This window comes from Balaenoptera ricei, chromosome 5 (assembly GCF_028023285.1).
Source record: "Balaenoptera ricei isolate mBalRic1 chromosome 5, mBalRic1.hap2, whole genome shotgun sequence".
Classification (NCBI taxonomy): domain Eukaryota; kingdom Metazoa; phylum Chordata; class Mammalia; order Artiodactyla; family Balaenopteridae; genus Balaenoptera; species Balaenoptera ricei.
This window is the reverse complement of record NC_082643.1, coordinates 34115104-34129536: the sequence shown is the minus strand read 5'-3', so window position 1 is coordinate 34129536 and position 14433 is coordinate 34115104. Positions and strand designations below refer to the sequence as shown.

Genomic DNA, 14433 nt, shown 5'->3' with positions numbered 1-14433 from the left:
CTTTGTGCAGGGCTTTTATCATAAATGGGTGTTGAATTTTCTCAAAAGCTTTCTCTGCATCTATTGAGATGATCATATGGTTTTTCTCCTTCAATTTGTTAATATGATGTATCACGTTGATTGATTTGCGTATATTGAAGAATCCTTGCATTCTTGGAATAAACCCCACTTGATCATGGTGTATAATCCTTTTAATGTGCTGTTGGATTCTGTTTGCTAGTATTTCGTTGAGGATTTTTGCATCTATGTTCATCAGTGATATTGGCCTGTAGTTTTCTTTCTTTGTGACATCTTTGTCTGGTTTTGGTATCAGGGTGATGGTGGCCTCGTAGAATGAGTTGGGGAGTGTTCCTCCCTCTGCAATATTTTGGAACCTGCCCTGAATTTTTACATGAAAGTTTTTACCTTTCTGATGGTATTAATTATACTTTTCTTTGTTCTTCCTCTCCCTATCCCATTAACAATATTTTTTAATATTTTAATTTGGTAATATTTTGTCCATTTTTAATAATTATTTTTTTTCCTGCTTGTTTCTTTGGTGTCTGTCATTCATATGAGTCTTTCCTCTAATGACTAGTGACCCTTTGTGCTCAAGTTTAAGTGTATTGCACAAAAGTCTATGTGCCTATGTATGAGCTGTCTGCTGGTGATGAATGAGCTTTATTTTAAATGTTATCATGGCTTCTCATTTTTCTCAGAGAACACTTCTCTAATATTGTTTGATGTCTCATGGTTCAGTAAGCATACTTTCAAGTTATTTTGTTTTTACAGTAGGGGTTTTTAAAGTGTTCAGAGGTTTACTCCTCTGGAAAGTAAACTTCCAGTCTCTTACCATGGTGGAGATGGCCATCGACATGGGGAGAGGAGCTCAGATTCTGTGTTTTTTATACCAGCTTTTATTCATTTAAACTCTTTTCATCCCTGTCCCTCAGCCATCCATATATGTAATCAGTGCCTTCAATTCTTGGCCTTTCTAAGGATTTTGTAACAAGCATTTGTCTTTTTCTTCAAGTTATTTCCCTTCAGGTTGTAGAGAAATTTTTTAACCCTCTCTCATTACTCTTGTCCTCTCTTTATTATTTTTGTTCTTGCTTTTTGCTGTTTAACCGAAGTCACTCATTTTATACCTTTTTTATTTTAAGAGTAGAACATAGTTTAGTGATTTTCTGGCCCACTAGAATAAAAAACATTGATATACATTTAATGTCAGTATCGATGGCTTGGCTAAAAAAGAAAAAAGGTGGCAGCATGGAGTATATGTAGTCTATCTTGTCAATCTGTAGCTTGATTTTATTTGCTTTAGAGCATGGTAATATTTGGGAATTACTTTTAAAATTTAGATAAATTCTTGTGCTGTATTCAAGACACTAAAATATGTTGTAGGAGATTATCAAATTTATAGAAAGCTGTCAAGTTCACTTTAGGGGAGTTAAAGTTGTATTAAAATATTATAAATCAAAAAAATATATTATAAATTAATATATAGCACATTTATTGGTGCCCTTTTTCTCTATATTTGTTGATGGTGGGGAGGCATAGAATTAATTCAGTTGATGAAGTCTTTTTTTTCCCCCAACCCAAGTTTGGTCGACTTTTACCACCAAAAGCACATGTTTGAAAATTGGTGTAACTCTGTTTGTTTACTAGATTTCACTAATATATACTATCTCTGTTGTTGTTGTTGTATGACTTAAGAGCATTAGTAAGCTAAGAGTATATTTTAGTAAAAATTGACTAGTCAACAGTTATGGCCTTAGGAAGTGATAGTCAATTAAATACAGCTTAGAACAGTATGAAATTATTGACTCAGTTGTGTTTTGAGTCCTTCCTCTCCAAAGTGCTGAAATGTGTTTTAAAATTACTTAGCTGCATTAGTGGTTGGATTTGAGGCTTTTAACATGTTTTTCATCAATACCTCTGGGAAAGGAATAACCAAGACCTTTAAATGTACGGTGCATTTTGCATTGCTATATAATTGTAAATACTATGATGAAATATTGAAATGATCATGAGAGAGGATAACCATTAAGCTTTTCTTTCAACTGTTAAAACTCACTAAAGGTTATTTTGAGCTGTGGTTTGTGAAATTGTTTAGACTAACACCTTCTTTAATAATTGTCTCAGAAGTGCAGAAAATGCTTTAGGATAGCATGAATCTTCTTTGTAGTTTTGGTGACTTCCTTAAGGATTGTAGTCAGTGTTTTAGTATGGAGAAAACTTGTTGGCTTTGACTAACAGCTGGGTTTATTAAAACAAATTAATTTCCTATTCTCATGGGTTGCAGCTTCTTTTTACCTGGGTTATTAATTCCTATCAGTATATCTTTATGTACCTGGTATGTGATATTTTATTAAATGTTAAATAGTTTATAAGTAGGAACGGATTATAGGCAAATTAAAACTCTGATATCTCTAAGAATTGTAAGATTTTTATAACTACCCAAAGCGTAGGTAAGATTTGTATTTTCACTTCATTTCTCATTTTGTCTAATTTTTTTAACTGGTGAAAAAGTTTTATTCCAGGTGTTTTGATAGCTGTTACTACAAGTTAAATAATATGAGTTTATAGATGATATTTGAGAAAACAAGAATCCAAATGTATTAGCAGTCATAATAAATATGTTTCTGAGCTTTCGTAAGAAAAATTGGACTTTTCAAGTTCTATGTGTATCTTCATGTCTAATTTGTTTATAAGTTAAAAGAAAAAAATTGTGTGGCATACCAATTTAAGTTGAGGTCATAAAATTTTTAGATGGTAATGTTTTTATAGTTATACTAACTTTAACTAGTTTTCTATCTGACCTAAATCATGCTGTTTAAAATCTTTGTGAAGTTTAAATTTACATTATCAGTAAAAGTCAGTTTGTATACATAAATGAAAATAAAATCAAAATGATGTTTACCTGTATACTTAAAATTTGAGTGTCTCTACTGTTACCTATGTTTTTCATGTGGGGTTTGAGTTTTATATGACATAAAAATCCCCACCTGTTGCAGTTTTAAATCAGACAAAATGGATTTGAGAAAAATAATACTAGTAGATACTTTTTAAAATAAAATGTCTGATCTAAAGAATTATATATGGGGTAACCTCTTGCCTTTCTTCCTAATTTCTTTTTTTCTAGCGAGAAAAGTAACTTTATTTTCTTTTTACTAAATTTAATTTCCCTTGTGAGATTTTTCCCTCAAGTAAGTGATCTAAAGGAAAACTCAGTTTAAGGTCTTGCCTCCTCACACTCTGGTGCTGTATCAGATTTCCAGGTGGCTTGCTGAGAGTGCTCTGTTGGGCATAAGAGCTGAGGAGTGAGATTTTGCTTCTGTTCCTTGACTAGGGCATCCCTCTGTTACCATCCTTTCTGATTCCCTGCTGTCTATCAACAAAGGTCACAGCTGTGTTTTCCTCATCCCCTCAAAGCCTCAACTATGTGTACATCTTTCTGTGATAATTTTCTGACTCCTCCAAGGGCGTGAGTTACTGTGAGGCTGTTTTAGGTCCATCTACCATTAAATCTGTCTCTATCTACTCTTCCTGTGCATTACTAGGTTTAGGGCAACTCTTTGAGACTTGGCATCTCCCTGTGCTCTGCCTCGGAAGTGAGGTGTGGAACCTTCTGGACCAGGGTCAAAAAACTTACCTGCGGTTTCTGCTTTTTCCTCTTTTCTTCCTCCTATTTCTGAGAAGAGTGGAGGGTATGACACATCCTCTTCTCTCAGAGATTTACTTCTTCATGGAGTTTGATTGCTTTCCTTTGTATTGTCTGTCTGTTTACTTCATTTTGCTGGAAAGAATAGGATTTTAAATTAGATGGGTATTTCTATTTATCCTTGACTTGGTTTACCTTATTGAAAGAAATATAAGATCTCTATTTTGTTGTTTCAGTTTGCTGGCTGTTGTGAATTTTGAGAGTATATATTTTGGACTTATGAGCCACTAATTTCTAAATGTTTGTAAGTTGTTGAATCATAAAATCACACATCTTTTAAGAATTTTTTTAAGGGGGTATTGAGGACCTAGAGATGTAGAGTGATCTGTTTATGGACATATCCTGTTAGTGTCATAGTCAGTTTGAGAACATAGATCCCATGACTTCTTGTTTTTCAGCAACACATTGCTTTATCTTCTCACCTAGTCCTAGCCAATTACTGTAGCCTCAAATGTCTGACTGACTTTATATCTACTTTTCATTCTACTGTATATGTTCTGTTAGTATGTTCTTGCTGACACTATTCATGAAATAGAACTCTATAACAAAATTATGGCAAACAGCCATTTCAGTCCTGAGGGCCACCTTGGGTTTTTCAAAACATGAAAGTAATAAATACTGGGGATAAAAAGGAGAAAGTAGCTGTGAAAGGATGAGGCTTAAAACTAAATCAGAATTTGGCATGACACAGAACAGTCTTCAGGGGTGAAATTACATGGAATTAAAAACTCTTAAAGGTGTTAGATTCAGAATATATGAATACTGCTTATGATAACAGTGGTAAGGTCCCCAGCACTGTCTTTTGTTTTGACCATTATAAAAGGACAAAAAAAGATTAGTTGAGGGATATTACGTAGGTGGAATATAAGGGCTCTTTAGTTTTAAGGAACATAAAGATTATGTATATATGTCTAGTTCTTTAAAAGATACACACACTCATGCATTGGCATTTCTCAAATCTAGCTACATTTCAGTTCATGTGGGCCCAGCTTTATTGGATTAATGCGTATTTTATATCTGTTTTGAGATGAGGATTAAAAAAATTCATTTCTGTATATATTACTGGTTAATTTTCTTCTGAGGCTTTTTTAAGAAAATATTTATTTATTTACTTTTTATTTTTGGCTGAGTCAGGTCTTAGTTGGGGCATCGGGGATCTTTCGTTGTGGCACCCGGGCTCTTCATTGAGGCACGAGAGCTCTTTGTTGCAGCACGTGGGCTTCTCTCTAGTCGTGTTGCGCGGGCTTGTCTGTAGCTGTGGCGCACAGGCTCCAGAACATGCGGGCTCAGTAGTTGCAGCGCGGGGGCTCTCTATTTGTGGTGCGCAGGCTCCAGAGCACGTGGGGTCTGTAGTTGCCGCACATAGGCTCTCTAATTGTGGGGCGCAGGCTTACTTGCCGTGCAGCATGTGGGACCTTAGTTCCCCGGCCAGGGATTGAACCCACGTCCCCTGCATCGGAAGATGGATTCTTAACCACTGGACCGCCAGGGGGCTTTTTAATGGATAACTTATTCATAAAGAATATATTAATAATTTTATACCATCTTTTGCTAATTCATATGCTAGTAAATTATAGTTTTTCAGCTTACAAGTAGTCTAGCCAAATTCACTGATCTCTCGTCTCTTTCTCAATCATTAATCATCAATTTTTGTAGAATGTGCGCTATTTATTAAGTTTAGGGAGCTACTTAATTCCGTCTTCCCCTCATTTGGGGTAATGCATCTCTTAAAGAAACAAAACCAAAACCTCTGTCCTTGGTCTTCTTTGCTGCCTTCCTTTCAAACTGTTTCAGTTAAATTAGTAGGATATAATGGTACAGAACTAAAAGGGCAAGATAAATATAGATAGGCTCATTTAGTTTATCTAGAATCAAATTGTTGCTAACTTGTTTAGTTTACTTTTTAATGTCAACTATTTATGTGTTCATGGGGCTGCATTGGGTAGACAGCATGTTTAACAAAACTTTTCCATTAAGATCTTTTGGAAATTAATTAATTTCCATTAAATCAATTTCAATTAAGTATGAAATTGATATGGGTGACGTTTTTCATAATTATTGTTTTAAAGAAATAACCTACTGAGTGAAATTTGTTCAGCTATTTTCTGCTATTTTTTAGGAGTGGCAGAATTCTATTCAGAAGAATGCAGGCCTTGCTTTTATTGAACTTGTCAACGAAGGAAGGTAATCTATTTTATATCCATGTATATTTTACTTTAAGATGTTATTGTTATTTTTGCCATTGGAACTGATATTTTTGGCACTATATTGTTTTTGCAGTCAGTGATATAGTCAGCTTAGATATTAATTATTATAAATACTTCAATATTTAATCATTTTGTTCTCTTCATGGTTATGTGCTTAATGATAAAGTCAGTTCTTTGTTTTTCAGTAAGTAAGCCTTTGGCAAAAGTACACTGATGATTCTGTTAGCAAATATAAGGAAAACTGATACTTATTTGGACTTCCTAGAAAATTCTATTATATTTGTAGAGCCAGTAAATAGACTAATATGGTCTATATTATCTCTCTTATGTCATGGCCTGGGCAAAAGGGAAGAAGAATTCAAGGAAAGAATAGTCAGTAGTAGGAAACAAAAGTGAAGTACAGAGATAGAAAGATACAAGGGAAAAATAGATTTAAGAAAGTGAGAGAATTAAAGGATAAGAATAAATTGAGGAAATGATGAGTGGACTACTTTGGGTCTGTTTCGTGGCAGTTGATTTTTTCTTTTTTTCAAAAATAAATTTATTTATTTATTTATTTTGGCTGTGTTGGGTCTTCGTTGCTGCCTGCGGGCTTTCTCTAGTTGTGGTTAGTGGGGGCTACTCTTTGTTGCAGTGTGCAGGCTTCTCATTGCGGTGGCTTCTCTTGTTGTGGAGCATGGGCTCTAGGCGTGTGGGCTTCAGTAGTTGTGGCTCATGGGCTCTAGAGCACAGGCTCAGTAGTTGTGGCACAAGGGCTTAGATGCTCCGTGGCATGTGGGATCTTCCCGGCCCAGGGCTCAAACCCGTGTCTCCTGCATTGGCAGGCGGATTCTTAACCACTGCGCTAAGAGGGAAGCCCGTGGCAGTTGAGTTTGGATTACTTGGACTGAAGACCCAGGGTATAGATTAAAAGGTGTGATTGGTTGCCATTGGAAATAGCATTCTGAACAAAATTATTGTTTAAGAATGTTTTATATACTGTTCTGTCTAGAGTTGAGAGACTGACACCATCACTATAGGAATAATTTGAACTAGTAACTAGGAATTTAGCCTCTGTCTCGTTAATGTTGTAGAAGAGGGTACTGTTAACTTTATTTTATATTAAATGCTACTAAAATTATTTCAATCAGTAAATAATTATAGGTGCTCACAGACTAGTGTTGAATACAAATAAATAAACCTGCAACTAATGCCATATGCTAAATTCTGTGCTAGAAATATTTACATATATGTCATTAAGGTAGGAATGTGAAAAAAGAGAAAGACTCCACAATTTAGTTCAGAAGAATTAGATAGAACCTCCCCAGGGAAACATGATTCCTGAGATGTATTTTCAAGGATGAGTAAGGTTAGTAATGTAGACTTTGGAAAAGTGGGGATTATGGATAAATTGGAGGACATATGTATGAAAAGCATTCTGAATAGAGGGAATAGAATATCTGAAGATACTGTGATGTGGGAAGGTGTGTATGTACGTGTGTGAGTGTGTGTGCATGTGTATGTGTGTGAATTGTTGGAATAGAATTGGTTATCTGGACCATAAAAGGTCTAATATGGTGTATTTGGATTTTCATCTAAAGGCAATGGGAAACCTTGAAATGTCTTAAGAAAGTATTATCATTGTGTTACTTGGGTTTTGGATGGATAACTAGCAGTGATGTTTAGGATGGGTTGAAGGAGAGGAGACCTAACTGAAATCAAGAACAGTAATAAGGCTATTGCAGTGATCTATATGAGAAACAGAGCTAAATTGTAGTCTGGAGTCTGGAAAGTGTTGGGAAATCAATAAATATTTCTCAATGAGTGAATGACTAATAATTTAGTCTTACTTTTAGCAAAAATTTCAAAGTGCTTGTTCATCAAAAAAATAAATAGCTCTTTGGCTGAATTTCAACACTGAGGTATTAGATGCTTTTAAAGTTTATATTTAGAAAAAGAGTTAAGTCAGTGCTGTTGATCGAATATGTATTTGTTCTACTTAATGCAAAACACTGATTAACACTAGTTCTGTTTTTAAGAGAAGTGGTTATAAAAGTCTGTTTTGCAAATGAAGCAACTGACAAAGGATTAATCTCTAAAATTTACAAGCAGCTCATGCAGCTCAATATCAAAAAAACAAACAACCCAATCCAAAAATGGGCAGAAGACCTAAATAGACATTTCTCCAAAGATGTACAGATTGCCAACAAACACATGAAAGAATGCTCAACATCATTAATCATTAGAGAAATGCAAATCAATACTACAATGAGGTATCACCTCACACCAGTCAGAATGGCCATCATCAAAAAATCTACAAACAATAAATGCTGGAGAGTGTGTGGAGAAAAGGGAACCCTCATACACTGTTGGTGGGAATGTAAATTGATACAGCCACTATGAAGAACAGTATGGAGGTTCCTTAAAAAACTAAAAATAGAACTACCATACAACCCAGCAATCCCACTACTGGGCATATACCCTGAGAAAACCATAATTCAAAAAAAGTCATAAAAAAAAAAAAAGTCATGTACCACAATGTTCATTGCAGCTCTATTTACAAAAGCCAGGACATGGAAGCAACCTAAGTGTCCATCAACAGATGAATGGATAAAGAAGATGTGGCACATATATACAATGGAATATTACTCAGCCATAAAAAGAAACAAAATTGAGTTATTTGTAGTGAGGTGGATGGACCTAGAGTCTGTCATACAGAGTGAAGTAAGTCAGAAAGAGAAAAACAAGTACTGTATGGTAACACATATATATGGAATCTAAAAAAAAAAAAAAAAAGGTCATGAAGAACCTAGGGGCAAGATGGGAATAAAGACGCAGACTTACTAGAGAATGGACTTGAGGACATGGGGTGGGGGAAGGGTAAGCTGGGACAAAGTGGGAGAGTGGTAGTGTAAATATGGACATATATACACTACCAAATGTAAAATAGATAGCTAGTGGGGAGCATCCGCATAGCACAGGGAGATCAGCTGGGTGCTTTGTGACCAGCTAGAAAGTTGGGATATGGAGGGTGGGAGGAAGGGAGACGCGAGAGGGAAGAGATATGGGGATATATGTATATATATAGCTGATTCACTTTGTTATAAAGTAGAAACTAACACACCATTGTAAAGCAATTATACTCCAATAAAGATGTTAAAAATAAAATAAAATAAAATAAAATAAACAAATGAATTTATAAGCTGAAAAAAAAAGTCTATTTTGTTTAGGTTCTACTAAGTAAATGCCCTCAATTATGCAAGTTAGTGTTACATTTAGTAGATAAGGCAACATGCTCTTGTGATTATTAGTTTTAGCTTTGAAGTTAGCCTTGGGTTCAAGTTTCAGCTTTGATATATGGGAAGTACTTTTACTTCTGTGAGCATCCATTTCCTCATCTATTCATTCAGCCAATATTTATTATGCACTGACTGTGTACCTTGACTTGTCCTTGATTCTGGGGATACAGCAATAAACAAAACAGATAAAGATTCTTTTTTTTGTAGATCTTACATTTGAACAGTCATTGGCAGACTATGAACAATAAACAAAATAAGTAATGGATTATATATGAAAGGTGGTAAGTTCTTTGGAAAAAGATAATGTGAAGCAGGTTGAGGGAAATGTGATTTTTAAAGGAAATATAAAGGTTTGATATGGTTTGTAGTTTAAATAGAGTGGTTATATTAGAGATCACTGAGCAAGTGACATGTAAGCAAGCACTTGAATGATGTGAAGGAGTTAAACATAGGGGCATGTAGGGGAAAAGCATTCCAGTCCTAGGGAACAGCCAGTAAACAGATGAAAGCTTCCCTGGCATAACTGAGGAATGAGGCCAGTATAGCAAGAACAAGTGATCAAAGTGGAGAGAAGTAAGAAATGAGGTCAGAGACATAGGGCAAGATTTGTGTAGAGCCTTTGCAATTCATTCTGCAGGAGATAACAATCATTGCAGTATTTTGAGTAGAGGAGGGAGACAATCTGCCTTATGTTTTAAAAAAGGCTGATTTATATAGGACTTTAAGGATAGAAGCAAAGAGATCAACTAGGGAACTACTGTAGTAATTCTAGTTAAACATGATGGTGTTTTGGACTAGGACAGCAGCAGTAGAGGAGGTAAGAAGTAGTAGGATTATGAATATATTTTGAAGGTAGAGCTGATAGGATTTACTAATGGATTGGATGTGGATTGTGAGACAAAGCTAGGAGTCAAGTATTACTCTTAAGATTTTTGGCCTCTGTAGCTGAAAAGATGGTGTGTCTATCAACCAGACGGAAAAGGCTGTGGATAAAACAGTTATTGGGGAAGATCAGGAGTTCAGTTTTGGAAATACTGATTTTTATATCTCTAGTAGACATCCAGGTAGAGGTAGTTGTTAATTATTTCTCCAGACTAGAGATCTAAACTTGAGTGTTATAAGAATATAGATGATATTTAATGCCTTGAGATTAGATGAAATCATTAAGGTGGTAGGGTGATGACTGAGATTTTAACCACGGGCTCAGAAGTTGTTTCTGACTTGGTCAGGAGTAGTTTTGGGAGAGTGGTGTGGAAAAAAGCCTATTTGCAGTGAATTTAGAAAAGAAGAAGAAGAGAATAAGAGAAGAGGAATTATAGAATATGTATAAATGGTTCTTTAGAGGAATTTTGCTGCAAAGGGGAGCAAAAATAAAATGCAGTGGGGGGAACAGAGTCAAGGGAAGTAGGGTTTTTAAAAAATGAGAACAAGAGAACAGTTTCATGGTAAGGAGTGGGGAAATTAATGTAGAAGAGATAGGTGAGAATTTCTGGAGTGATGTTTTTAAGTTGTTTTGCGAGTGGGTGAATTTGTATGCAAATGGGGGTTTGGCTTTAAAGTAGAGCATGGATGGGTCATTTACAGTAACCTGGGAAGGCATTTTATGTAGTTGCAGAGTCTGGGAGGTAAATATGGAAGTAGAGTTAGAGTTGGGTTTCAATGGATTTAGGTTTTGCCAAGTGAATATGGGGGAGAGAAGGACAAGGGAGTCTCTTTGTGCTAGAGACTGATTGTAATCATTGACCACAGGATTATGATTATTAAGCCAGGTAAAGAGGAGAGTGACTGTAAAGAAAACGATAGGATGGATGGATTGGAGCTCTAAGGACTGTTAGAGCTCATAGTAATAGAATGAGTGAGCTATAAACATGAGAGGTAGTAGTTTAGAGAGTGGGGCGAGTAGAACCAAGGCCATTCAGTTATTGGAAATGATGAGGTCTGGCATATGACCATGCAATAAATGGCTGAGGTAGGGTGGAAGACAAGCTCGGAGAAGGAGAGGAGTTCAGGGAACTGTCAGACCAGGATCTCAGTCAGCTTGGAATCTCATGTTTGTAGACTGTATCGCTTACCATCCCTCATCAGTGGTGTCTCTACATACCCCCAAATAAGTTCCATTTATTTCTCATTGCTTTTAGTTTTTGGATCACTGTCACTTTCTCCAACACTGTTCTTATAATAATTCCTGGTGCTTTTACCCATATTTTGGCATGTATCAGTATTTTGTTCCTTTTACTGATTAATAGTGTTCCATTGTACAGATATACCACATTTTGTTTATCCCTTCAGCAGTCAATGAACGTTTGGATTGCTTTCCGTTTTTGGCTATTATAAACAATGCTTCTATGTGTGTTTGTGTACAAGGCTTTGTGTGGACATATGTTTTCATTTCTCTTGGGTAGATACCTAGGAGTACAGTTGCTCGGTGGAATGGGAAGTCTGTGTTTAATTTTTTAAGAAACTGCCAAGCTATTTTCCTAGTTAGCCTAGTAGGTATCTTACTCTGGTTTTTGTTTGCATTTCCCTAATGGCTAATCCTGTTGAGTGTTTTCTCAGGTGCCTTCTTTGGGAAAATGTCTGTGTACATTTTTTGCCCATTTAAAAATTTCATTCACTGTATGAGTTCTGACTTTTAAACAGTAGTTTATATATCAGTATTCCTGGATATAAGTCTTTTGTCATATACATGATTTGCAAACATTTACTCTGTCTGTGACTTGTCCTTTCATTTTCATTGAAGAGCAAAAGTTTTTAATTTTGATAAAGTACAATTTACCTATTTTTTTCTTTTATGGATTATGACTTGTTGGTAAATTCAAGAAATCTTAGGTCAAAACAAGTACTAGGGTTTTCTTTTTTTTTTTTTTTCCTAGAAGTATTTTTTCATCCCTAGAAATTTTGTAGTTTTAGCCTCTACATTTAGGTCTGTGATTCATTTTGAGTTAATGTTTTTGTATGGTGTGAGATAAAAGTTTAGCTGTTTTGGATCTTCTACATAGATAGTCATGTCATCTCTGAACAGAGATATTCTTAGGTGTTCCTTACCAATCTGTATACCTTTTATTTCCTTTTCTTGTCATCTTGCTTTAGCTAGGATTTCTGGTACGATGTTGAAAAGGAGTGATGAGAGGGGCATCCTTGCCTTGTACTGATCTTAATGGGAAAGTTTCCAGTTTCTCACCATTAGGTATGATGTTAGCTTTTGGATTTTTTCTGTAGATATTCTTTGTCAAGTTGAGGAAGTTTCCTTCTATTCTTAGTTTACTGAGAGATTTTATCATGAATGGGCATTGGATTTTGTCAAGTGCTTTTTTGGTATCTGTTGATATGATCATGTGATTTTTCTTTTTAGCTTGTTTATGTATGATGGAGTACATTAATTGACTTTGGAATGTTGAACCGACTCTGCATACCTGGGTTAATTCCTGCTTGGTCGTGGTATATAGTTCTTTTTATAGTTGTTGGATTTGGTTTTATTTGTTGATTTTTAGAAGTTACTTGCTTGGGCTTAATTTGCAGAATTTGTCTCTTTTGTGGTAAGGTGTTCTTAATATTGTTGCTTAGCTGTTTTAGAATTCTTCTTCATTTTTTTTTTTTTTTTGGTCTGGCTTTTAAGGGGTTACCCCTTTTTCTCCATAGCTTTGAGGTCAGTGAATGATTGATCAGAAGTCCTTCTGAAACCTTTGACCGTGTATGGCTGGTAGATCTGCGTTTGGTTTTGATGGACACATTTAAACTTGAAGTAGTTTTCATCTAGCTTTTACTCCTTGTTGATCTTTTTTCGAGTCTGCCCTGTATCTGCTCAGGGACCCAGATAGCCATGTGTGAAATTCTTATTAAGCTAGTTTATTTCCAGGATCTCCCTCTCTAATTTCTGGTTTGTCCTCTGGTCTCCTGCTCACCCTAACTTCAAATGTAATCTCACTCTAGGAGAGCTATATGTTTTTCCAGTTTTCGGCTTGGCATGCATTTTCTTCATTTTCTGTCCTCTCTTTCAAATCAAGTCGGCCACCTCTGGCAGTGAAGTTGCTGGCTTCCATAAGCAGCCAGAGACCGATGGAACTACCACACCTATGGTGTCTGGGTGGGGAATTCCCAGAAAAGATTGCCACAGACTTTGTTTGTTCTTACTTAGTGTTTAGCACAGTTTTGTGAATAAAATTATTATGGATTTTGTTGTTTGCTTTTGGTCAGTTTTCAGAACACTGAAATGATTGTTATTCTTCAGTTGTATACTTGTTTTTCTGGGAAAGGATTTGTTGGACTCTTTATTTCATCATAGCTGGAAGATCTACCCCTAGATCTTTCCATGTCTGTTTCATTATGGTTTAAGTCCCAGTTCAGATGTCACCTTGTCAGAGAAGTCTTCCCTGAAACCTGTTGCCCAGGTTATTTTTACCTCATTTCTTAAAATTTTTTCCCCATATCTTTTATTATTTCCCCATGTTTGTCTTTATTGTCTGTCTCCTCCTGTACAGTATATGTTTAGTGAGGGCAGTCCCTCTGTCTCTTGCTTATTGTTATATCCCTGGCTCCTAGAGAAGTGCCTTGCAAAACCAGTAGATATTTGTGTTTAATTGATACGATACTTTCTCTGTAAGTACATTGTTTTTATAGTTTTTATTTCAATTATTTATATTTTTCATGTAAATAACATCCTTTCTCAAACAGAAGTTTGCTTTATACAGATAATCTTGACAATAGTCAAGTGATATTTCTTTGAAGATTATTACCAAGAGAAAAGAAAATACATATACATATAATAAATATTTTACATTAAAACTTTTCTCTGTCTTGTGAAGAAATAAATTTCATGTTATTCTCAAATATTTTATCCAGAACAGCTGATTCTTATTATTTCTTATTGGAGAAAGAATTATTTGAATAACTTATTTGTTTTTATATCACATGTAATTGTAGGTTTTATAATAACTTTTTCCTGATTTCTTATCTATGTTTATCTTACTCTGTTTGGATTTGTTTGCCTCCTGTCATTAGAAACTGTCTTCTTTACCTTAGTGCTTAGCCTATAGGAAGTACTTTAGCCTTTGTCTTTTAAGCAAATGTTACAAAGAAACAGTGGTATAAAGAGAACTAACATTCTTTAGTGAAATAGTGGAGGTAATATTTGAAATTTTTATTCTCTCGTTCTTTAGAGAGTAGAATATATTTTAAAGGGACAATTTAGAGATTTATTTTTCTAAAATCAGTAGGTTTGACTTTCCTTTTATAAATATTTAATACA

At 35.1% G+C, this 14433-nt stretch overlaps 1 protein-coding gene across 3 annotated transcripts in view; it reads left to right on the top strand.

Moving 5' to 3' along the window:
* The window catches only part of LRBA (LPS responsive beige-like anchor protein), a 737360-nt gene that overhangs the window by 241987 nt on the left and 480940 nt on the right, over positions 1–14433 (top strand). For all 3 annotated transcript variants that reach the window (XM_059922597.1, XM_059922598.1, XM_059922596.1), the window contains exon 35: positions 5823–5887. In XM_059922597.1, the coding sequence (XP_059778580.1) occupies positions 5823–5887 (65 nt within the window). The remainder of the gene's footprint in view (positions 1–5822; positions 5888–14433) is intronic.